Source organism: Myotis daubentonii, chromosome 6, assembly GCF_963259705.1.
Source record: "Myotis daubentonii chromosome 6, mMyoDau2.1, whole genome shotgun sequence".
In the NCBI taxonomy this organism is placed as follows: domain Eukaryota; kingdom Metazoa; phylum Chordata; class Mammalia; order Chiroptera; family Vespertilionidae; genus Myotis; species Myotis daubentonii.
The window spans coordinates 3,548,278-3,573,661 of NC_081845.1; the positions used below are offsets into that span (position 1 = coordinate 3,548,278).

The 25,384-nt window shown below is 43.8% G+C and overlaps 2 protein-coding genes across 6 annotated transcripts in view; one reads left to right on the top strand and one right to left on the bottom strand.

The window, feature by feature from the left end:
- The window catches only part of MAP3K4 (mitogen-activated protein kinase kinase kinase 4), a 78,918-nt gene extending 54,756 nt beyond the window's left edge, over positions 1–24,162 (bottom strand). For 3 of the 4 annotated variants that reach the window (XM_059699891.1, XM_059699888.1, XM_059699890.1), the window contains exon 1: positions 23,870–24,161. In XM_059699891.1, coding sequence (XP_059555874.1) covers positions 23,870–24,009 — 140 coding nt within the window. In that variant the 5' untranslated portion in view covers positions 24,010–24,161. Of the gene's footprint in view, positions 1–23,869 lie in introns of all 4 variants that reach the window. The other variant, XM_059699887.1, reaches the window with a different exon arrangement.
- PLG (plasminogen) overlaps positions 1–25,384 on the top strand; it is a 410,665-nt gene that overhangs the window by 305,121 nt on the left and 80,160 nt on the right. The gene's annotated exons all lie outside the window — the stretch shown is intronic.

The following is a 25,384-nucleotide window of genomic DNA, read 5'->3' on the forward strand; positions in this document are numbered from 1 at the left end:
ATGCTTAATTGTAGGAGTAATAATAGATGAGGCTTCACTAAATGATTGATACTACTCATATTATAGGCCTTAGAAATCACTGCACTCACTCACCACCCATTGAGAGAACCCAAGTTCTTTAAGCATCTGCTTGACATTAAGAGAGAAGTTTGCTGCCCTGGCCTGGAGTTCAACTGGTTGAAGCGTCATCCCATACACCAAAAGGCTGCATTTAATCCCCAGCTATAGCATGTGCAGGGGCAACTGACCGATGTTTCTCTCTCACGTTGTTTCCTCTCTCCCTCTCTCCCTCTCACCCCCCTCTCCGTTTCTCTCTCTCTCTAAAATCCATAAACATATCCTCTGGTGAGGGGGAAAAAGGTTAAAAAAAAAAGAAAGAAAAAGAAAAAGAAACAGACTCATAGATGCAGAGAACAGGCTGATACCTGTCAGAGAGGAAGGGGGTTGGGGGGCTGGGTGAAAAGGTAACGGGATTAAGCAAAAAATAACACACTCATAGACACAGACACCAGGCTGGTGATTACTAGAAGAAAAGGGGGTGGGGGAGGTAAAAGAGGATAAAGGGGGATGAATGGTGATGGAAGGAGACTTGAGATAGTGAACACAATAAAATATAGGTGATGCATTATAGAATTGTACACCTGAAACATAGAATTTTCTTAACCAGTGTCATCCCAGTAAATAAAATAAACATTTTTTAAAAACTTAATAAAATTTTAGGTCTTTCCTTTTATTTTTCAAAGAAATGATATTTAATAGGAACAAAATAAATTTGGTGCAAAGTTAAAAAAAGAATTGCATGGAAGTGACGATGAACGCAGTAATAAGAACACATTAAAACAGATAAAGTATAATGCATTTCATCCTTCCTTATTCATTATGCATCACAGAAAAGGAGGTAGGAAAACTGCCATGTGGTACTGCCAGCCTCTTCACTTATAATTCATAATTAAAAAGAATTTTAGGATAGGCATTACACAAAGGTGAGGCTATATATTTAAAGCTTTCTTGGGATTTACTTAACTCAGTCAAGACAGTATTCACCTTGTTGGAAATATTAGCTTACATTCCATCGAAGTAACTTAGTAACTTAATTACATGTCAGAACAAAGGCCAACATTACTTAAAGGAATTTTAAAAAAGAAAAGTCTAGCACCCTATTAATTAAATTCACAAAGTCTGACATCCTATCAAAATTTACCAAAGAAACAGGAAGATATGGCCCAAACCAGGAGAAAAACCCAAAGAAATATACCAGGAATGACTCAAGTGGAAACTATAGACATGAAAAATATACCTGAAATAAAAAAAACACGCTGTATGGGATTAAAACAGATTAGACACAGCAGGAAAAAAGACCAGTCACCTTGAAGACATAGCAACAGAAACTGTCTTAAAAAAAAAACAGAGAAAAAGATTCAGATGGAAGAGAACAGAGCATCTGTAATCTATGGGGCCATATGAAGCAATGTAATGTATGTTACTGGAGTCTACAACAAGGAAAGGAAGGCATAGAAAAAAATAATCTGTGAAGAAATAAGGGCTGAATAATTTCCCAATTTAAAGAAAACCATTAAGCTCACAGATCCAAGAAGCTCAACAAACTCCAAGCAGAACTATAAGAAAACTACCAGTTTTTTATTATGCATAATCAAATAGCTGAAAACCAGTGAAGAGAAAAAAATCCTAAAAACAGCCAGAGAAACACAACATAGTTCGGGAGCCTTAGCTAAGAAGCAATACATAATGAGAAGTGGGAGGGAAAAAATCAAGCAAAAGTTTATTCTTTCTTCTTTAAAAAAAACAAAACCATTTACACACAAAATCTAGGAAAATAAATACTAGTGGTAAGTTCAAAAGAACTTGCATCATTTCAATTAACTAACCAAAAGCATCCAAAACCTCATTTGGTATTAACTCATGTGAGCTAAGCTAATGTGGTCAGCTGACTGGTCCAAAATGTTTCCATGGATACCAATTACTTTGGATGAGGAAAGTGGTACATGGTCTACATCAGTTAGCTGTGACATTTGCCTTACTTGTGTTTAAAAACATACAAAGGTGAAATGTCTTTCTGGTACCAAACTTCTGACAGTCACATAAAACAATATTTCACTCTTCTAACAAAATTTTGCTAAAGAATTATTCACTTGACATAAAACCTAAGAAAAGTATGTCTTGAACTTAACCCAAGGCGGGCTGGTGTAGTTTTCAAATTTAAAAAAAAGTGTGGTGACAAGACAAAAATTCAAGCTATGGGGAGGGGGGGGGGGTTAAATAGTTCTGTTCTGACATAGCAGGTAAACCGCATGGCGACTGAAATAGATCGTCTATAAAATGAAGTCGGATTAGCTGGGTTTGAAAATATCTGTGGTTTTGCAAAAGCCCTTAAAATTAACTTCATTAAAAGCTCCTTACAAATAAAATATGTTATGCACTTATGAAGTACAGTACAGTCCTCACCTGGGTAAGATTCTCTCTGCTCTTCCACCTCCCCATTAACCTAGTCTCTATTAAGCAATCATTAAAGGGAGACTTCTGCTTTGGGGGGAAACAAAAGGAGAGGAAGGAAGGTAGAAGGGGTGGGGTTTCAAGGTTTCTTTTTGTAAGAACGTGTATAGTTTGCCTGGCCTGCAATGTAAATCAAGGGAGCTTAGCTAACGCTGAGGTTGCATGGTTGGTTCGTAGTATAAGTGCCAATTAACAAATCAGCTAGTTCATCTTCACATCAGCCTTAAGTTGAACAGTTATCAGTTAACCTCCAGGTGAGCTGCTGTCAAACCTTAAGCTTCTCCAACATTCTCTGTTAAACTTTCGCATTGATTCAGAGTGTAGGGCAGTGATGGCGAACCTATGACACGCATACTCATTTTTTTGGTTGGTTTTTCTTTGTTAAATGGCATTTAAATATATAAAATAAATATCAAAAATATAAGTCTTTGTTTTACCATGGTTGCAAATATCCAAAAATGTCTGTATGTGACACGGCAGAGTTAAGTTAGGGTTTTTCAAAATGCTGACACACCGAGCTCAAAAGGTTCGCCATCACTGGGCAGGGTCTTTACAAACCTACCTAGTGAGTCTTGTTATTTTTCAGGATAGACACTCAGACTTTGTGTTCTTGTTTTTTTACTGAAATTCATCCTTTTAAAAAAATATGTTTTTATTGAAATTTTTTTGAGAGAGGAAGTGGGGCAGAGAGGGGGAGAGGGAGAGGGGGAAGGGGCGGGGGCGGGGGCGGGGGTGAGGGATTTGAGAAGCACTGATCAGCTGCATCCCATACACATCCCAACCAGGGATCAAATCCATAACGTGGGTGTGTGCCCTGACCGCGAATGGAACCAAAGACCTTTCGGTGCACGGGACAACACTCAGCCAACTGAGCCACACCAGCCAGGGCTAAAATTCATCTTTTTTTAAAGCAAAGGTAGATATTCTTTTAAAAGATTGCCTATGAAAAGGAACAAGAAATGATCCCAAATCGACTGGAAGTTCCACGCCACTGTTTGTGTCTCCTGTGACGGAAACAGTGCCTGGTGCAGATTCTGTGCCCAATAACTACCTGCGGAGTCAATTAACTTGAGAGGTAAATAATGTATCTTACTTAGGCTGAATCATTGCCTAAGTTCTATTGAAATACAATCGCATTTAATTATTTGAAGAACGTAATATTTAAAGGCTACAGGAATGAAAGATTTATGTCTGACAATGTTAAGTGATACTGCAACCCTAGGTGCCAACTGACCAAAACAATAGCAATGGGGAATGGACTAAGGAATGAAGATTTTGGAATCAGATTAACATGGGCTGAAACCCCTATATTCCCATGCTTATTAGTAAGAATTCAAGTTTTAATCAAACTATTACAAGTTTGCTTGTAAACACTTTCATTTATTAGAAGCCGCTTTATTAAATGTCACAAGAATTTGTAGTGCGTTCATTTAAAAAATAGGCTTTCTAGTATTCACACCCTTTGTACTATCACCTGCTCTTGAATCTAGGCTGACCCTGTGACCGCTTTAACCAATGGAATGTAGCCAAAGTGACTCTGGCCAGTTCTGGGCCTGAGCCTGAGGAAGGCCACCTCTGTAGTCCAGAGGAAACTGGCCACTATGTCAGAAGTCCAACCACGCTGCGGCTGCCATGGTCTTCAAAGCCAACCAGCCCGGTGGAGAGGCCGCAGGAAGGGCAGCCCAGCTAACCCGAGCCTCGGGGAGCTCCAGCTGACAGCCACCACCTACTCGCCAGCTGGCCAGTGAGACTATTTTGGACCTTCCAGCTGCCCCGGAGCCCAAGCCAAAACCATGAGAAGCAGAAGAACCACTCAATATCATAACAGGTAATAAGTGACTTTTATTTTAAGCCACTAAGCTTTGGTATGGTTTGTTAATTTATAATAGACTGGAGGCCCAGGGCATGAAATTCATGCACAGGTAGGGACCTAGCGGCTGCCGGCCGAAGGCACCACCCTTCCCCCAGCGCCTGCCACCACTGCTGCTGCCACCACCAGCCCCGCCCCCTGGTCAAATTCCTGGTCGAATTCCCAGTCGAGGGGACAATTTGCATATTAGGCTTTTATTAGATAGGATAACCAACACACATACAAACAAACATTTTATTTTCACTTTAAGCCTACGAGTGGGTTTAAATCCATCACTGTTTTGATGACGGACACAGCCTTGCCTTTCAGTGAGTCCCTGAAACAAGTCACAAGTCAACTTCGTCACATACACCATAACCAAAGAGTAGCATCTGCAATGTCCACTCTCTATTTCTTTAAAATAGAACAAGAATGTAAAGACTTTTGTGAAGCAATTTTTTAGGATTTGTATGGTTTTTCTTCCTAAACTTTAACAGCTCTCTCCTATCCCTAATTTGATGGCAATTTTCTTTTTGAGACCTATCTATAGACGTTCCAAAGCATTCCAAATTAGTTTATGTAGAAACGACAAGCCTCTTTAGATTTCATATCTAGTTTACTCAATTATGTAATTGCAACTAAAATGTATAATAAATCTAAACAGATATAGGGACAAACCAGGGATTCTTGATAAACATATAGTTCAACTGGTGGGAACAGAAAATCACAGGCATTCTAGGGGGTGGCCTGTTGGTCAGAAGCACTCAAGATGCTGTGATCAGTTGCATGTTTTACAGAAGAAGTTGACAGGTTGCGTCTTGGAAGGGTGTAGGTAAATGAGTGGATCAGGCCTGCCTGACTTAGACCTTCTGGTGGAAGTCATTTATTTTGCTCACAAAACATACTTTTTCAGCCTGAATTAAGGAGAACAAAAGGAATACATAAAGACAGAAAACCAATATATAGAGAAAAATTAGCCCAGATGGAAAAATGTTGCTCACCATTAGAAATAGAAATAATTGCAAGCTATTTATAAAATATTTCCAGATAAAGGCTTACGGAAAATAAACATAAAACCATATATAAATGTAACAAAATACTTTCAAGACTTCATATTATTTTTCACTTTTGGTTAACCAAAAGACTACCCAAAAAGAACTAAAACAAAAAGAGAGAGAGGGAGAAATGCTCTGGAAATTTAAATACACAAGTCATGTTACAGAAGAAAGACATATTATTTCTGCTATCTCTGCAATCTTGCTGCAAACAGTTGAGGACCTAAAAACAAATGGACAAAAAATAAGACATTTTTCAGGTGTGCTTTCTTAGTCTTACACCTCCAAAAAACGGTGTGAGTATATCTATACTATGTGCAAAGCTTTGCAAGCCAATCCTAGATGGTCTGTGTAACAGATCCCCAGGAGACAATCAGATGGAATGAACCACCTTCCCAGATGCACTTGGTGGTACAGATGAAGTGATGCAGGGAGCACAGGTGAGGGGTGTCCTTTCAATGCAAGGAGTGAAAATAAACACCAGTTTGGTCTCACTGTGGATGCATTTTGAAATGAAATGCCAACAACAAAAAATACTTCAAAAAGAAGCAACATAACATAAAAGTGATGATTCATTCAAAAGGTTGTTTGAGGCTTATCTAAAGAGAACTATGGGTCTAAGGTAGGAAAATTTGAATATGGAAACACAAAGAGTCTTATATTATGCCAAGTGCATACCAAACCTTAGAGTTTAAAGAGAAACAAGAAAAATGTGTAAAACTTTAGAGGTAGTAAAAAAGAATTATGATCTCCCTTTACCTACTCTTCTTATGAATGAGAATATTTTTAATTCCTTTATTCTAATTATAATTTATTTGTGGAAAAAACACTTTAGATCATGAATTACTTTCCTGTCGTTCTTAAAAATCAAGGAACTGAAGAGCTACTTTGTAACAAACACATGAGTTGCTTTACTCTCCTTGGCTCATGTTATCTTTTTTCCTAATTTGGATTTTAAAATTAGCATTAACTGGCCAGGCACCTGAAAGGGTTAGAGCTGTCCTGACACTCCAAGGTTGAGAGTTCCATCTCCCTCAGGACACAAACAAGAATCAACCAATGAATGCATAAATAAGTGGAACAAATCGATGTCTCTGTCTCTCTTTCTTTCTCCCTTCCCCACCCCCTCAAATAAAAATAATTTTTTTAAAGTGTTGCTCTGGCAAGTGTTGCTCAGTGGTTGGAGCGTTAGCCCACACACCTAAGGGTCATGGGTTCAATTCCTAGTCAAAGGCACATACCTGGGTTGCAGGTTTGATTGCTATTAAATTGATGTATCTCTCTCACATTGATGTTTCTTGCTGACTCCCTCCCTCCCTTCTGCCTTCTCTCCCTTTCTTCCACTCTCTTAAAAATCAATGGGGAAAAAAATCAACGGGAAAATATCCTCGGGAAGGATAAACAAAAAATAATCTACATATATAAAAAGCCAGCGACCAGAACAAACGGTAGCTATGAAGCCCACTGCAGCCAGCCAACCGGCCCAATAGGGGGCGGGACCAACCAGCCAACCTCCCGTGGCCCCTCCCCCCAGCCGGCCCCACCCCCAACTGGCCTCCCCTTCCCAATCGGGGGTGGGGGCGGCCGGCCCACCTCCCACAGCCCCCCCCACCCTTCCAGCCAGCCGGGCCCCAATCAGGGGCGGAGCTGGTGGCCAACCTCCCACAGCCCCTCCCCCTGGCCACGATCAGCCCCAATCGGGGCAGGCCAGCCGAACACCACCTATGCACGAATTCGTGCACCGGGCCTCTAGTAAATAAATAAAATAGTTAACTATAAATATGCCCTATGACACACATATGCATTCAAAAGATGAACTCCACATATTAGAAAGACAAATCTAGCCCTGACCGGTTTGGCTCAGTGGATAGAGCGTCAGCCTGCGGACTCAAGGGTCCCAGGTTCGATTCCGGTCAAGGGCATGTACCTTGGTTGCGGCACATCCCCAGTAGGAGGTGTGCAGGAGGCAGCTGATCGATGCTTCTCTCTCATCGATGTTTCTAACTCTCTATCCCTCTCCCTTCCTCTCTGTAAAAAATCAATAAAATATATTTAATAAAAAAAAAGACAAATCTAGGAAATACAGCATATGAGAATAAAAAGAAAAGTGGGAAAAGCAATTAGGGCAATTTGGACATTAAACCTCTCATTCCTGCTCTGACATTAGCACAGAAAGAGCTCATTTATCTGGGAACCAGATCTTGGTTTCCAATACTATGCTCCAATAAAAGAACCAGGGCTCCACGGAGAAATGGCTAATTGACTCCAGGACTTGGGCAAAAAGATGTCATATGACCTGGAGCCAGCAAATGAGGAAGTACTACACACACACACACACACACACACACACACCCCACAATGGGAGCATGTTAGAAGGACAGAGGGGCAGAGTTCCTGCTGGCCAAAGCCTGGAACTATCTGAGCAACAAAATAAATTATAAGCGTGAATCCATGAGTGCCTGTGGGTATAAACACTTACTAAATAAATGCACACCGGGAGAAGAGGCGGCTCTCCTGTGGAGAAAAAGCCCCGGGATTTCTGTGAGGCTCCTTGAGGTGGCGGAGTTGAACTCCCCGCCACTTACGTGTGGGCTGCGCCTTGAGTGACTCAGTTTCGAAGAGGAGGAGGAAAAAAGTGCCCGTCACACCATGACAAGGACACTCTACCTCCGTGGTCGTCCCTCCAAAATCCATCAGTCCAGTCAAACCATGATGCAAAAGCAGACAACCCAAACGAAGGAACAGTCTGCAAAACGCCTGGCCAGTGCTCTTTAACAAAGTCGGAGCAACAGCCACAGGGCAGCTACGGAGACATGGGGACTAAATGTAATGTGGTGTCCTGGGAGGGTCTGGGAACAGGAAAAGAACACAGAGGAAATGACTAAAATCTGAATAAAGCTCAGAGGTGAGTAAGCAATAAAGTATCAATATTCCTTCATTAGCTGTGACAAATGTACCCGGTAATGTTTAACGATAGGAGAAACTGCACACGTTAGGATACAGGGAAATTCTATACTATTTTTGCAACTGTCTCTAAATCTATACTATTCTAAAAAATAAGTTTTTCTTAAGAATTAATGGCATACATGACAACGTTGAATAAATTTGGTGTTACTCTACAAGTATAAAAGACTAAGAGCCAGGACTAAATGGAAAAATGTAACATTAATTATAAAATTAAGCAGTTCTTTATGAATAAACTGGTGACTGTGGTTTTAAAAGTTTTTTAAATGTAGGTGAGGAAATGCCATTTAAAATAGTGACTTCCAAAACTGGATGCACACCAGATTTGTTTATGTTTTTAATCAGCTGTATAATTTGTTCCACAGCAATGAGCAGTTTTCATTGTAACAGCGTAATTGCTACCATTATTAAGTACCGAGTAGTGACCATCTGCCAAGCACTATGCTAAATATCATACAGAATCTCACTGAATCCTCAGCAGCACCTGATGGCACGATTTTAGGAAAGGCTTATTTCCCCAGAAGGCCAATTCTCACTGGTTGTGAGAGGTACACGCTATCGAATACCTACTATTACAGATTAGACACTCCATTAGGCTCTTTACAAATGTTATCCCATTTAATTTCCCAACAACCCCCACAGGTACCATCACGATTCCAATGCTACAGAATAGGAAAAGGAGGTGCAAAAGTAACCTGTCTGCTCTGTTGGAAGTGTCTGGGTCAGAACTGCAGCCCTGATCTAACCCCAAGGCCCAGGCCCCTCCCACCTTCGGCCCATCACTCGCTCCTAGGTCACGGGTACCTCTGCCCTCACCCAGTGCAGGCACAGAGATTACCACCCTCTGTGGAATAAGAAGGTATTACTTATCCCTGGGGAATGAGGTCCCTACCAACTTGGAAAAAACTCTTGGCGGACAGTTCAGAGATCCAGTTCTCCGGTCAGCTGTAGGGCTCACAGCTTTGGTGAAAACTTTTAACCACTCTACGTCTATATTTTCTCACCTGTAAATAAGGGGTTAGCCTGGGTAAGATGTTGAGTCTAACTAAATTCAGGCCTAGGGAGACCGAGCATGGCTACAATTTAAATGAGGGAAAAGAGTGGGAGTTTTGTACGGCTTACTTATTTCTGAGTAGCAAATAAAAGGTGGAACTCAAATCCTCTCTCCTTCAGGTGGCTACTTTCCTTCCCTACCAACTACAAGAACACCACCACCTTGCCTTCCCTGGACCAATTTCCTGTTCCTCGAACAGAGCGTCATCGGGTCAGGCCGGTGTCCCCTTCATTCAACAATGGCCCATTGGACGAGTGAAGAAGAATACAGTACTGAACAAGAGTCACACACCTGTCCTCCCGGAGATCCGGCCTATAGAAAGAACGAGATGTTTAGTGTATAAGCGCGCGCACACACGTAAAGTACAGTTCTGAATCACGCTACTAAGGAAGACTACAAAGCACACCAGCAGACGGGATCTAGCGTCGAGCCTCGAGCACTGGGGGGATGTTTAACAGTCTCTGTGAAACGTTTCAACGCAACCTCCAAGCTCTGAAGGCACTGACCGAAGATGGAAAGTGGCTGAGACAGAAGGAATGTGGAGACGATCCGAGACAGATCTGAGCACAGGCTCATCTGAGACACTGACAGGCCATGATGACCAGAGCAGAGGGGGCAGAGTGGAGCCGAGCACCCAGGCGGGCAGTCATCAGGTCATACTGCGCCCCTCACCCTAACAGAAAGGGGCACCCAGGAGGGCAGTCTTCAGGTCATACTGCGCCCCTCACCCTAACAGAAAGGGGCAGCCAGGAGGGCAGTCATCAGGTCATACTGTGCCCCTCACCCTAACAGAAAGGGGCACCCAGGCGGGAAGTCTTCAGGTCATACTGCGCCCCTCACCCTAACAGAAAGGGGCAGCCAGGAGTGCAGTCTTCAGGTCATACTGCACCCCTCACCCTAACAGAAAGGGGCAGCCAGGAGGGCAGGAAGGAGGGGCAGGACGTGAGTGAACCAAGCTTTCCCTCCAAAGTGTGGGCCACATCACCCGACACCAGTAGACAGGCATACGATACACACAATTTTCTAACACTACTTTGACTTTTTCATACACAATTATTTCGTGACTATTTCATCTTAAAGCCAACATAAACAGCTATTCTATCTATACTAATCACACAAGCAAAACAAATTCACCTGCCAGGAGCCAACAGAGGAAAAAGAACTGTTTACTTGAGAGAACAATGTCTTTAGGAAGTATGAACTCCTTAAAAATGACATGTTAACATCTAAGAGGAAAACACTACCCAACCTCAAGGAGGTAATTAAAGATACACACAAGTAAAGTTTGTCTCATGAAAAATACAACTTTCTTCTAATTAAAAACTATGTAAACTGGAAAATATTTAAATGGATCTAAAAAAATTTTTAGAAGAAAAAAATAAAAAGCTCCTATTTTTATTTTAAAAGTTTTTTTCACTAAGGAGAACATAATTGGTAACTGTGGTTGAATACATAAGGCCAATGTGAAATTTACTGGAAATGTGGGGCCAAAGGTCCTGTGTATTCTAAATATAAACACCATGTACAGCTTCAGAAATGCCTCACAGCATATAATTAAAGGCAACATGTACAAAATATAGGGAATGTGGGAAAATAGTTAAAGGATGAAAACTACATTATATTTCAATCATGGGGACTCTGAGTCTCCTGAAACTGAATGTAAATTTTTATCGTATGCATTTTTCAGATGAAGTCAACAGTCCATAGTTTTCATCAGATTCTCAAATGCAGCCTCTGACCCAAAAATGGTTAAAAAGCACTGCCCTAGACAATTTTTACCACATATTTAGAGGGTTCCCTTTTCAAAATATCACCTCCTGACATATACTAGACACTCACAGGATAAACGTGTTAGATGCATGACTAAATCAAACTCTATGCTCAAGCTACAAGGTTGCTTCCACACTAGCCAAGCACAGAGACAACCCTCGTCCAACCACATATACTTTACACAAAGCTGACTTTTAAAAATCACATAAATGTCAAGAAGTTAGCCAAATGAGATAGCAATTTTCAATCTTTTGTGACACGCTGTTGGTTTTATGTTTGGAATGATACTGTTCTCCAAACTGCCTGTAAAAATGATTAATTAAAATAAACCAACACTTAACTTAGTAACACGTTTAATTTAGAAATAATTAGAAAAATCCTTAAATGATTCATAATCAAGGCTATAACTAAATATAATAAAAACAAAGCCATGAAAGCGGGGGAAAGAAACATTACAAGAATAAAGTTATTTTTAAGTCTGACAACAAGGTAAAGCCAAAGAATAAGAGACTTAAGCAGAAATTTTCCAGGGATGATTTTCTTTGTGTTTATCCTAACTGAACTTTTATGAATCTATGAGCTCCCAGTGTTCATCAGATTTGAAACTTTTACAGCCTTTATCTCTTAAAATACTTTTTTCCCATTCCTTTTCTCTTTTAAGAACTCCAATGACATACACGCTATCTGGTATTATCCCACATGGCACTGACGCCCTGTACCTTTCTGTCGGGTCTGCATACTCTCTGTACAACATTTTGCGTAGTTTCTATTGTTATGTCCACAAGTTCAATATTTTTTTCTGCAGTGTCTACTCTGTTTATAATTCCATCCCGTGTATTTGCCATTTCAGATACAGTACTTTTCATTTTCAGGTTTCATTTGATCCTTTTCTTAAATATTTTTATTGATTTCAGAGAGGGAGAAGGACAGAGAGAAAGAAACATCAATGATGAGAGAGAATCATTGATAGGCTGCCTCCTGTACGCTCCCCACTGGGGATTCAAGCCAGCAACCTAGGCATGTGCCCTGACGGGGAATCGAACTATGACCTCCTGCTTCATAGATCGATGCTCAACCATGGAGCAACATGGGCCAGGCTGGGTCTTTTTTAAATATCTTTTATTATTCTCCACTGTTCATGTTTTCATTTATACTTGAACATAATTCTAACTCTTTTAACAATTATTTCTTTTACTTCCAACCTATTTTACACTTCTGGAATTGTTTCTATTGACTGATTTTTCTCCCGGTTATGGGATTATCTCTCCCTGCTTATTGGCATGTCTAGTAATTTTTTGAGTAGATGTTGGACATTATGTTCTATTTGTTGATTATCTGGATATCACTGTCTTCTTTTAAGGAAACTGGACTTGGTTTTTGCAGGCTGTTAAATTATTTCCAACTTCATTTTATCTTTTCAAGACTTGTTTTCAAGCTTCGTTAGGGTAATTCCACGCGTGTAATAGTGTCGCCCTACTACTCAGATGTGAACCTTCCAACGAGTGAATGTCCCAAGTTGTCAACACAATCAAGACTTTCCACTCTGATCATTGGGAACTCAAATGCCTCTCAGCCCCATGTGAGCTCTGAAAACCTTTAAGCGCTCAGCTCCCTAATGACTCTTGGTTGAACCTTGTGGAATTTCTATCCTATGCAAGCGCATTCTGTATTCAAAGACTCATGGGGGCCTTCTACAGATTTCTGGCTTTTTCTACATCATTCCCTCATCTCCAAAACTCTACCCTCCACCTCCAACTGCCTCCCTGAACTCCAATCTGCCCTCTCAATCCAGCAAGACCACTCTGGACTGCCGGCAACTCCTCTCCCTGCATCGAGTCCGGAACAGACTTGCTGGCAGAGAGCCAGGACAATCACAGCGCTCACCTCGTGTGCTTACCTGGTCTCAGGGATGACAGTCATGTAAGGCCAACTGTCCGATGTCTGAAAACAGCTGTTCCATATTTGTTTATTCCAAATATCAACAGAAACAGCTCACTGTATACCACTAAATGGCAGACTTATAATTTTTTTAAACTATTTTACAATAGGATCATATAGCAGTTTCTTTAGAGAATTAAGGAGAGGTAAATTTTTGTTTAAAAACAGATTAATATAAAAAGGTAAACAAACATCATCTCATTTTAAAGGCTGAAATATTTACAGATAGTCGAATCCAACCTATTTACTGTGTAGCAATTTAACCTCCATGGGTCCCAGTTTCTAATTTACATAAGATCACAAAAATTCTTTGTGAACCAAATTTTTAAGGAAGAATAGAAAAGATCTAAAACTTAGGATTTAACAGATAAAGCTGATGCCACTTGAATAACCAAATATATAAAAAAATGACATACTTCTCAACTATAGAAGGTACCAGAAGACCAAATAAATAACATTTTTGGCAGTTCCTCATGTGCTTGTCAGAAAAACTACACATAGTTCTACTCTAATCTCTACTGCTGAAGAGGAAAATGAATCATTAACACAAACAAAATGCCACTAAATTTTTCTGGCTTGGCTAGGACTAGTGAGAGTACTTTCTGATATCCTAGAGATGCAACGTCTTTGTTAGTGCAGGATTCAAATATTTATATTCTTTAAGGTTAGTAAACAAGCTTTTAGCACCGTAATACTAAGAATGGCTATCTCACCTCTGAAATAATGAATTGTGAATAATAAATTTTGGAAACTTATGGCACAGATTTATGAATAACCAAAGTAATTCATTTTAATCACCTACTATTCAAATTCTAAAAAAATTAATAGGAAAAAGCATTAGCAAACAAAAAGTCCTGAAAAGGAAGGCAATCCTATTTCTATTAAAACAAGGGTTTGAAACAGGGATCTTAAAGCAGGTTCTATATGAACTCTCCTTCAAACACCAGCTCCAGCAGGAAAGCTCTTATCAGGTATGTATGATGCAGCCCCCAGTACTGCAAAAAGGAGTAGAAATCTTGTATAAAAAGCCTGAAAGAAAGGGCACTCTTTTGTCTCTCATTAGTTCAGTAATTCTGAGAAAACAGAAGCAAACAGAGAACACAAAGGAAGAGGTGCCAAGAGCCAGTGAAATTATTACAGTCATGTCAGTGATGATTCATTGGCTCGACTCCTATTAATTCCATCAATAGATACTTACTGCCTACTATATGCATAGCTACTAGAACAAGATTTACAGTGATGTATAAATATATAAAACCCATATTATACGCTCTTTTATAGCTTACAGCATATGCTAGCTATGATAGTTATCCATGAAAACAGTCCCACCTATGCTTGTAACCAGACATTAAAATTAAAACAAGATAACCCTTTCTGGCCTACAAAATTAGCAAAGACTTTATGTAATACTCAAAGCTAGAAAAAGAATATTTAGTAAGGTAAGCACTATTTGTGGCCTATTTATACAATCTTTCCAGGAGGAAATGTTTAATAGGTAAAGTTCAATGATATCAGCTTAATATGCTATGATATGAATCTTATCTAGGTCCTGAGTTCCTTAGAGATGAGACTGGACCACATAACCACCTCATGGTTAGAAGTGGATGAATTAAACCAGAGCCCCAAGGCAAGTCCAGATTTAAAATTCTTTGAAGTGTTTAAACAAACTGCTTTCGAACTCTATGTTCAGGAAATGATTTTACAGGAGTGGCCAGAAGAACAGAGGGAGTTGTGTACCCAGAGGTTCACTGCAGTGCTATCTAGGATAGTAAGAAACTGGTAACGACTTACATGGTTCATAGTATAACCATAAAATGAAATATGATGGAGTCATTTGAAAAAATGTTTAATATTTTTACTAACATGGCAAATGCTCACAATTTGTTCAGATATTATGTCATGCCCACCTCAGCCTAAACTATGATTTAAGTCCTTCACCACTTCCTTTCACATTTATGCCTAAGGAGAGAGCATACAGAATAAAGAACCTGACTCTGAAGTATAGCAAACACGAACCAGTCCTGGCTCCAGATATTCTGAACTAATACATCTCTTAGCGACTCATTTTCTTCCTCTGAAAAATGCACATCTATTTCACAAGTTCACTGCAGCCACTATATAAAACATGTTATGCTACCTGGCTGGTGTGGCTCAGTGGCTGAGTGTGGACCCAGGAACTAAGACATCGCCGGTTCGATTACGGGTCAGGGCACAAGCCCAGGTTGCAGGCTTGACCCCCCAGTATGGGGCATGCAGGAGGCAGTTGATCAATGATTACTTCTTATCATTGATGTTTCTATCTCCCTCTCCCTGCCTCTCTCTAAAACAACAACACATATTTTAAAACAGGTTACACCATGTAAATGATGGCAACACAGACAGATGGCAGATGTACATTTATCACCATCTCTGCTCCAGACCATCAATTAGGAAGTCTCCATCACCTTCTCTCTTCTCCTGAATTACGTTATAAATTCCCTGCAAGCAGAAATTTTACATTATGCTTACATATAATAAAAATTATCACCTGCCTGAGGAGCATGAAAATATTTACAAGATAAGTGTCATGTGGAACGACTCTAATAGGAAAGAGAAGTAAGGGCAGTTGACATCCTGAGACCAATCCACACAGGCAAGCTCTGCACTGGGAGGACGCTCAGTGTGGATGGAGACTCCCAAGTTCCAACAGGCAAGGGGTTCAGCCGGTCTCAAGCTTAAAGCAGCCGCAAAGCTGCCACTGTGAGCGGCAAGTTTGTGTAGGAATGCAGTGTGGTCCCTTCACAAACGTGACTTTAACTGAAACACACACACCCCCTCCCCCTAATTCTAGCTAAATCTGAGGGTATGGAGATCAACTCAGAAAACTCTGGGCCTAATCAAGGCTCTTAGAGGGGCCTGGTCCATAGGCAGAGCCCATGTCTATTTCACCCACCACTGGAGCCCCATGGTCTTGGCTTAGCACTGCCTGACACATGGTATGCATTTCATATGAGAGAGTCTGCAAAGAAAATGAATACATAGGACAGGAGGCTGAATGGGTGTGTGGGATGAAGCAGTGAGCCACTACCAACGCCTAGTCAGTACAAATAAGGCTGAGTTTTTACATTTTACTCAGTCAGCTAATGCTTCTCCCTTTTTAGTAATCGTTCCTCAATACACATGTGGTCCTTGGTTTTCTGCTAAATAACACCTAAATATTCAAAGAGCCAAGTAAAAAGAGCTTCTCTTTAAAACCTCAGCTTGGGGTTGAAGCTTCATGACAAATGTTTCTGATTGTTTGCAGAAGTATTTCTCCCCAATTTACTTCTGAAGGTCCTATTTCTTCAGGTAAGTGAGTTGGGAAACAGAACAGTATGCAGAAAGCAACAAAAATCCCACCACCAGTCAAAACCAGTTAATCTCAATCTCTCTCTCTCTCTCTCTCTCTCTCTCTCTCTCTCTCTCACACACACACACACACACACACACACACACACATCAGGGAGGAATGAGTTCCTTTTTCTTTTTGGGACTGCTCTATGGGAAAAAATTTTAAATATGTATCAGTGTTTTAGAGAAAAATAAATAAATTACCTAAGGTACTCATACTCCAACCACAATTTTACTCTAAAATTAATCCTAAATTTTAAACTCATCTTTACAATCCTTGTGTTTAATGGATAAGCAACCAAGACAAGACTTACTCTTGTTTCCAGGAAGTAATACTATTTTCAAGGACGAAATACTCGGATTCTAGCCTTGTCTACTGTCTTCAAAATGCCTTTGATCATTTAGTGGATAAGAACTGTGACTGCTCTCCTGACTTAATCTCCAGAGACAAGGGACAAAGTACAATACCATCTCTTTTTTTGTAGAGCCATTCTTTTGAAATGAGAGTAACAAGCCATCTGTGGGTAATTAAATAAATGTAATGGATCGTGATGAAAAATTTTCATAGAACAGAACAAGAAAAATCAGAGGGTATCAGACAATAACTACAAGGTCAAGCACCGTTTCATAAATTTTTATTTTGGCTATGCAGCATACACATGCACTGTTGTAAAATATATTTCTTACTGTAGGTTACAAAGCAGACAGTTTCAATCTCACTACCACAGAACAGAAATTACCATCTTACTGCCCACTTCCACTAAAGACTGAGCACAGAAAAGAACAACAAGGTATCTAAAGAGCTTTGAGCATTGGCTCCTCGTTATTTTGTGAACTTGAAATAAAGTTTTATGGGGGGAAAGTTGTGTACAGTGAGTTTGGGGGAGATTTGATCCCTTTTCCCTTTGAAAATGAACCTTTCATCACTGTTCTGTCCTGTAACTCTAATTAATCCGGAAGATACAGTATTCCACAGCTGGTCATGTGGGCCTGAGCGGACACTGGGCTGGGGAGTCAGGTGGCTGCTGAGCTCATTGGCCTTGGACCCTAACGAGGGAGCACAGTGTGACATAAGGAGAGGGAAGCAAGAGCCGGGATCCCCGGCCATGACCTTGGGGAAGCTGCAGCCTCGAGGCCAGCGTTCCCACCTCTGAAATACAAGGAATGATCCAGATGAGCTCCAAGTTCCCTGCCAGCTCTAAAACTCTTGTAAGGTTATGTATGAGTAATGGCGGGAAAGTTGACTAAATGAATGTTAAGCATCCTACCAACCAGAAGACTTGCATTAGTATGCACTTTATTCTTTATCTGCATTAGAAATACTTAGACATCAAAAAAATTAATTCTAAATATTTTGTGAGAAAACCAATTTACATTGCATTATTATGTTCCTACATAAAAGACTTTAGAATTGTTAATAGCACAATGAAAATAATGTACGTATAAATTTTCTTCCAAAATATTTCCACTGAAAGGTTAAAAGGGTTGACATTTTCACATTCCTACAAGAGCTGTCCTCTAATAAGCCCTATTCAGAACATTCTTCAGTTCAGCATTATCCTCAAATAGCCTGCTCACATGGAGAGAAAGCTCCACTGCGCCAGCCAATCTGATCACCTTCAAGTTTAGTATCCACTTCTCTCCATAGCAGGTCTACTTCCTCTGAAATTATGCTGAAATGAGATCCACTTATGAAACACTTGGACAGAATGCCTGATATATTCTTAATAGCTTTCCCTTCTACTTATAAACACTTGGCATCCATATGATCATGAGACCAATACTTCTACTGGTGTCTGCAAAATATGACAAGTGAATGTCCTTTTAGTCAAAAACAAATTTTGAACCACGTTTCATTGTCATTTTGCCTTTGCTGCTAGTGACTAAATATCTACAGACAAACTGTACTCCATTACATGAGTGAGGTCTGTGGAAAATAAGAATGTACCTACCACACCTACTTTCTAGAGGAATAATGTTCCTTTTGAAATACAGCGGTTTCAAATATGCCTCTTAAAAAGGGAAAAGCATGTTAACATAACATACAAGTTGTATGTTATGATTCTAAATAACAGTGCTGTTAAAATAAAAGACCCATAAAGCAAGCCCTTTATTATTGTTGATGTGTTGTTTCTATTCCACAAATCCTTTTTTTAAGATGTTGAATTGATTTTTAGAGAGAGAAAAGGAGAGGTGAAGAGAGAGAGAGAGAGAGAGAGAGAGAGAGAGAGAGAGAGAGAGAGAGAGAATCACCAATATGGGCAAAACATAGTTTAGCTGCCTCCTGCACCCCCTTCTGGGCATGTGCCCTGACCAGGAATAGAATCCCCAACAATTTGGTACACCGGAGGATGCCCAACCAACTGAGCCACACCAGCCAGGGCTAATCTACAAATTGTTACCCAGGATGAACTAAATAATTAAGAAAACCAGCTGGATATAGTCTGCTCAGGTAGTTCATAGAAAATGAATTTTAAAATAAGAAAATTTGAGTTAATTTAACATTTGGCAACAACTTCTTCTGTAACACACTAGAGGCCCGGTGCACAAATTCGTGCATCAGTGGGGCCCCTCGGCCTTGCCTGTGGGATTGGGCCAAAACCGGCTGTCAACATCCCCCGAGGGGTCCCGGATTGCGAAAGGGCGCAGGCCAGGCTAAGGGGCCCCCACTGGTGCACAATCGGGGCCAGGGAGGGATGTGGGAAGTTGGCCAGCCAGGGAGGGGCCGTGGGAGGGGTGGGGTCAAGGGTGTGTCCAGCCCATCTAGCTCAATCCCAATCGGCTGGACCCCAGCAGCAAGCTAACCTACCAGTCAGAGTGTCTGCCCCCTGGTGGTCAGTGCACATCATAGTGACTGGTCAACTGGTCAACTGTCTGCCCCCTGGAGGTCAGTGCATGTCATAGCGAGCGGTTGAGTGGCCTTAGCATATCATTAGCATATTATGCTTTGATTGGTTGAAAGGCCGACCGGACGACCAGACACTTAGCATATTAGGCTTTTATTATATAGGATGGAGTTTCAACAATTTCACTTTTAGTAACAATTCAAAGTAATGCAAAACATAATTTTTAATAGCTGCACAGACTTCTAATGTCGCTCTGATTTTTAATTTTATAACTTAAATCCAGAAGTATATGTCATAATCTTTTTTGAACACGATATTCACAAGAGTAAAAAACCATTTTATGAAAGCACCAATCACTGACATCTTTGCCACACCTTGTAACAAACTTTGCCAAGTTTTTTTTTTGGTGGTGGGGAAGGGAGGGTCAGGGGTGGTCTATGGGAGGGTGGAGAGAGTAGGTGATCCTCTGAGATTTACCATTAGTAAAAATCTACCACTTGGGATTTGTTAAATGTTTTTAAGGGACAAGCATATAACATACCTCAAAGTAAAGCAAGAAAAGGTTGTCATAAACTAATTAAAGGAAGACTGAAGATGAAAAACAAACGCTATAACTCAACTAATTGAGAGAAGTTAGTGACAAATTAAAAACCAACACACAAATGAAAGCTTAGAGTAAGACTACCATATGCCACTCATCCTAGAACAGTGATGGCGAACCTTTTGAGCTCGGCGTGTCAGCATTTTGAAAAACCCTAACTTAACTCTGGTGCCGTGTCACATATAGAATTTTTTGATATTTGCAACCATAGTAAAACAAAGACTTATATTTTTTATATTTATTTTATATATTTGAATGCCATTTAACAAAGAAAAATCAACCAAAAAATGAGTTCGCATGTCACCTCTGACACACGTGTCATAGGTTCGCCATCACTGGCCTAGAAGAAGGGCATCTTACAGGGTTTCAAGCCAACCTCCTTGACGTGTTAACATTAGTCACAAAGATCATTCAACTAATTCCCTTGCTGGTGTCATGCTTAATCAATCAATTTCTTAATTATACTTTGGCTTGCTATAGGCAAGGGAACACACTGACCCACCAGGTGTGGACAAAGCTGAGTGGGAGCTGAAGCACAGGACCTGGACTTACCTTAGGCTGCCAAGAAAATGCCAGGTTATAAAGACCTACAGCAGTCACTGGCCAGACTTCTTTTCTGCCATCTCTTCAATTTTCTCGCTAAAGAAACAATTTCCAATGACCTACTGATCGGCACTGTGAAAGTGTCTTTGAAAGAACATACCACCTGGTCAAGTGAAAAGGCTGCAACAACAGAATGCTATGAATGAGAACATAATCACTGAAGAATGAGGAATCAAGTAACAGGAAGTTATTAAGGCAAATGTATCCAGTAAGCAGTAAGACCTTAGATCCCCATATTTCAATAGAGCTCAGAACAAGATTTACAAGACACCAGAAGAACACAGGTGAAGGAAGTAGAAGCAACTTCTAACATGACAACTGAAGGGAACCACAAAGTCCTTCTTGAGAGACAAGTTGTCCCCATTTCAGAACAGAGGGGGCTCCTGCCATCACTGGATCTCCTGTTCCTGCTGCTTCGTGCTCACTGCTTCTCTGCCTACAGCCCCCCCCCCGCCCCGCCCCCCAATTGGTATCTGCCCTTGTAATGGTCCCAAGCCTCGCCCATCACTGAGGAGGCCAGGAGATTCCATAGCTGCACCGTACAGTGGGTTTCACTGGTGAGAACAGGTGACATCGTGTCAACACTGAAACAAGCAGGCTCAGAGGGGACATTCAAACTGAAAGAGCGATCAAATCATCCGGGAGTGATGGGTTATTCAAATGCTTTTTCCAGCAGTGAAAACCCAGGATTTTCAAATCAACTTACAAGAACCGTATTATTTCAAGTAAATAATAAAGTCACTGGCTTAAAAAAAAGTTATTTAATTCCATGGAACATGTACTTTACAAGGTCAATAAATGAGAACAATGAAGCTATTTTTAACCAACATTTTAAACAGAAGGTTACAGTAGATAGAGCAGTCTTACATCAGCCTTAATATCCAAGATACGTGCAGATTCAAGAAATCACAGCTGTCCTTGCACTCTCAGATCTCCCACGACTGACCCAGAAGCTTGAAAAAGAAATTATAAGGAATGTTTATTTCTAAGTTTAATCATCAACAAGAGCAACAGGCTATCCTTATAATCAATCTTTATCAAACATAAGGACAAGAGAGAAAAAATCAGGACAAGAAGTATCCCTGGGTGACAATAAGCAGGAAAACTATAATAGAGCACCTATCGCCTCTCAACCTGTTCTGTGTTCCTCCGTCATTGCGTAACTCGCACGTCAGCATGCACGGAGCAGATGTTCCGGGCTGGCACCTGCTACAGTGGCACATTGGTCAACATGTGCAGGCCTGCATTCCACAAAGCTGTGCACTCGCACGGCCTTCCCAGTCGATGGCACACTGGCATAAAGTGCACGAACGAAGACTGCAGGCGGAGCTTGATTCTGGTCTGTCCCAAAACCAGTTAACTTGGTAGCACAAACATCTATTATTAGTCTCCAATGTGTTAAAATGTGGCGTCTAGCACATTTTGATCATGCATGTTGACCTTTTAAAAAATGTAAATAGAAGACATTCAAATGGACAGATGCAGCCTTTGAAGCATCCTGTGCTGAGAACACAGCAAGCATGCCAGAGGTCAGCTCCGTGTACCGAAGGGGCGGTGCGGACAATGCCGGAGCGTAAGAAAACAACAGCTTTGTCCAGTAATCTGTTTCACAGATTAGCGATTGTATAATTAACTGCAATGTTGCTAAGAACAATATTTCTAAGATCTTCTTGTTCTGCACACTGCTGTTCACTTAAAGTTGGATGAAGCCCATTATCCCGACCTATTTTTATTATAACAAAGACAAAAACCTGGCTGGAAGACAAAGGCTTCTTTCTATCATTGCAGAAACAGTCATTCTGACGGCGCTTCCCTCTGTCCCTTTTACTTTTACCTACAAACGTTCACATCCATTTTATCCCAGAGAATGGTTATTCAGAATGATAGCTCCTGGTCCGACCGCCTGTTGGGGTAATGGATCACACTTGTCCACGGTGGCTAAGGGCACGGAAGGGGCAGCCAGGACCGAGTTCCCTCCTGGCTGTGAAACCTTGGACCAGACCCGAACTCTGTGCCTCAGCTTCCTCATCTGCACCGAGAAACAACTGCGGGCCCCTCCCAGGGTTGCTGTAAGGGTTAAACGGGTCAGGCAAAGAGCGTGGCATATTTTAAGCATTTAGTAAGTATTCATTATTATTTTCAAAGAAAAACTTAAAGAAGTCAAAATGTCCACAGACGGAATTCACTAACAAATGTATTTAATGAACTTTCTGCCCAAATCACCACTGTGAGATGTACCGGAGAGGAGCCGGTGACGTCACATTAGCCCAGGCCCCTTTCTTCAGAAAAGCGGTCCCCGAGAGCCACCCACCTCGCAGCGGGGTCTGAGCTGCAGCGATAACGAACCCCGCCGCACCCCAAAAACCTGCTGGGCCCACTGGGTCGCGGCCAGCAGGAAGGGGACCCCGCCGTCAGCTGTGCGCACAGCTACCCAGTTTGTTGGAGGTTCGTTCAGCAGAAAAGGAGAAAGGCCCGACCTGCCCGATTCCTGCGACTGCAGCGCCAGCCGGGAGCCCAGCGGCGGCCTCTGCACGCGCCCGGGACGCCGGGACCGCCGGGGCGTCCCCACGCACCAGCACCGGCCTGGGAGCGGGGGCCCTAGGGATGGGGGTTCCAGGTCCCGATCCGAAAAACAACAAACAACGACCCAAAGTTCGCGAGCGGCGTGCGCACGGAGCAGAGCGCAGCCGGGACTCTGGGTGCCCGGCTCGGTCCCGGAGGCTCCTGCGGCAGCGAAGTTTCAGACAATCAACCCGACTGTCCGCGCACGTGGGAGCCAGGGCGCGGGTGCTGGGACCGCGCAGCCCTCGGGGGTCCACACCCACCCGCTCGCCTGCAGCCCAAGGGGTGGGTGTGGGGGTCCCGGGGGCTTGGGAGTCCGGGGGGCAGGGGAGCCCAGCCGCTCGGCTGCAGAGCCTGAGGGGCGGGTGGGGGTCCCGGGGGGCAGGGGGTCCCCGGGGGCAGGGGGTCCGGGGGCAGGGGCCCCGGGGAAACGCCAGGGCGCGCCTGCTGCACGGCGCCCACTCCCCTCGGAAAGGGGCGGGGAGGCGGCGTGGGGCTCGGTCGGGATGCGAGGCTTTCGCGCAGGTCCCGGAGAGCGCGGGGCCCGCCACGCTCCGCACCCGCAGGACAGCCGCAGGCAGGGCCGCCGCGGGCGCCGAGGGGGTCCCTGCAGCGCCGAACGGGTGCCGGGCTGCACCCCGCCCCTCGGCCCGGCCCGGCGCCGGGACGCTGCCCTCCGCCCGGCGGGAAGCGGGGTCCCACGCCCCCTCGGCCTCCGACCGGCGCCGGGGCGGCGGCCGCACTCACCTCGCCGCGCGGCGGCTCTCGGGGTCGGGCTCGGGCTCGGGCTCGGGTTCCGGCGGCGGCGGCTCCTCCATGGCGGCGGCGGGGCTGACGGCGCAGGCGGGCGGGGGCACCAGCGCGGCGGCGGCGGCGGCTTCTCTCATCCGTGCGCGGAGCCCCGCATGGCCGTGGCGGGCGGGGGGGCCGGAGCCCTGGGGTGCGGGAGGGCCGGCTCCGCCTCCGCTCAGCCCGCCGCGGGGGCCGCTCGCGCCGCCGCCATCTTGGGAACGGCGACTGGCCCGCGGCGCGTACGGCGGGCGGCGAGGGACAAGCCTCCGCGGGCGGCGGGGCGGGCGGGCGGGGCGGGAGGCCGAGGGGCGGGGCTCGCGGGCTGGGAGGTCGGAGGGGGCGGGGCTCGCGGGCTGGGAGGTCAGCAGGGGGGACTGAAGGGGCGGGGCGAAGGGAGGGGCCTCGGGCGCGGCGGGGTCGCGGCAGTTCGCCTGGGTTCACCCGGGTTCGCGGGGGGCTGGGGACCCGCCGCGGGGTGTGCGCACCCGGCTGTGCTCGTCTGGCCGCCAGGCGGTCAGCGTGGGGCGTGCACGGCGGGCTCTTCATGGGGTGGAGCGTGCACGAAGGCCCCCGGTGGCCTGGGGCGTGCACGGAGGGTCCCCGTTGGCGTGGGGCGTGCACGGAGGCCCCCGGTGGCGTGGGGCGTGAACGGAGGGCTCTCGGTGGCGTGGGGCGTGCACGGAGGCCCCCGGTGGCGTGGGGCGTGAACGGAGGGCTCTCGGTGGGGCGCGGCGGGGCGGCGATTAGTAACTGGGTGCTTTGTGAACTTCAGCGAGCGGATGCCGGGGGGATGATGCCATCCTCAGAAACTGGGTCAGACGGACAGGGGCGCTCCCTGGTCACGCGCCCGCGAGGAGGCCCTAGGGCACCGCGAGTCCTGGGGCTGCGGGCTCACTATCTTCCTAGAAGCGCAATTTTTAAACATCCACGGGAAACTCTGGGTTTTGACCCGGTTGAAGCAAAGGTTCTGGAAACAGAACATTAGAGCGGCCTCTTCCAACCAGGCTGAGAGGGGCACTGACCTCACCCCGGCCCAGGTGGCCCGGCCCTCCAGGAGCTCGCAGGACTGAAGGGAGAACTCACTTTCAAAGAGGATGGCAGCACTAAACGCACTGCTGAGACTCCCACTGCATGCGTCTAATTAGCGCTGGAAGTTCACACTTTTAAGATTCAAATGTTTATTAAATTGCCCATAGGGTGGAGTCCAGGGTTGATTCAAAAAGAGCAGCATTTGAAATTAAGTGCATTTCTTTCCCTAGCTGGTTTGGCTCAGTGGATCAAGTGTGGGCCTTTGGACTGAAGGGTCCTAGGTTGGATTCCACTCAAGGGCACAAGCCCAGGTTCCCAGCTGGATCCCCAGTGGGGGGTGTGCAGGAGGCAGCCCATCAAGGATTCTCTCATCGGTGATGTTTCTATCTCTCCCTCTCCCTTCCTCTCTGAAATCAATAAAAATATATTGAAAAAAATAAA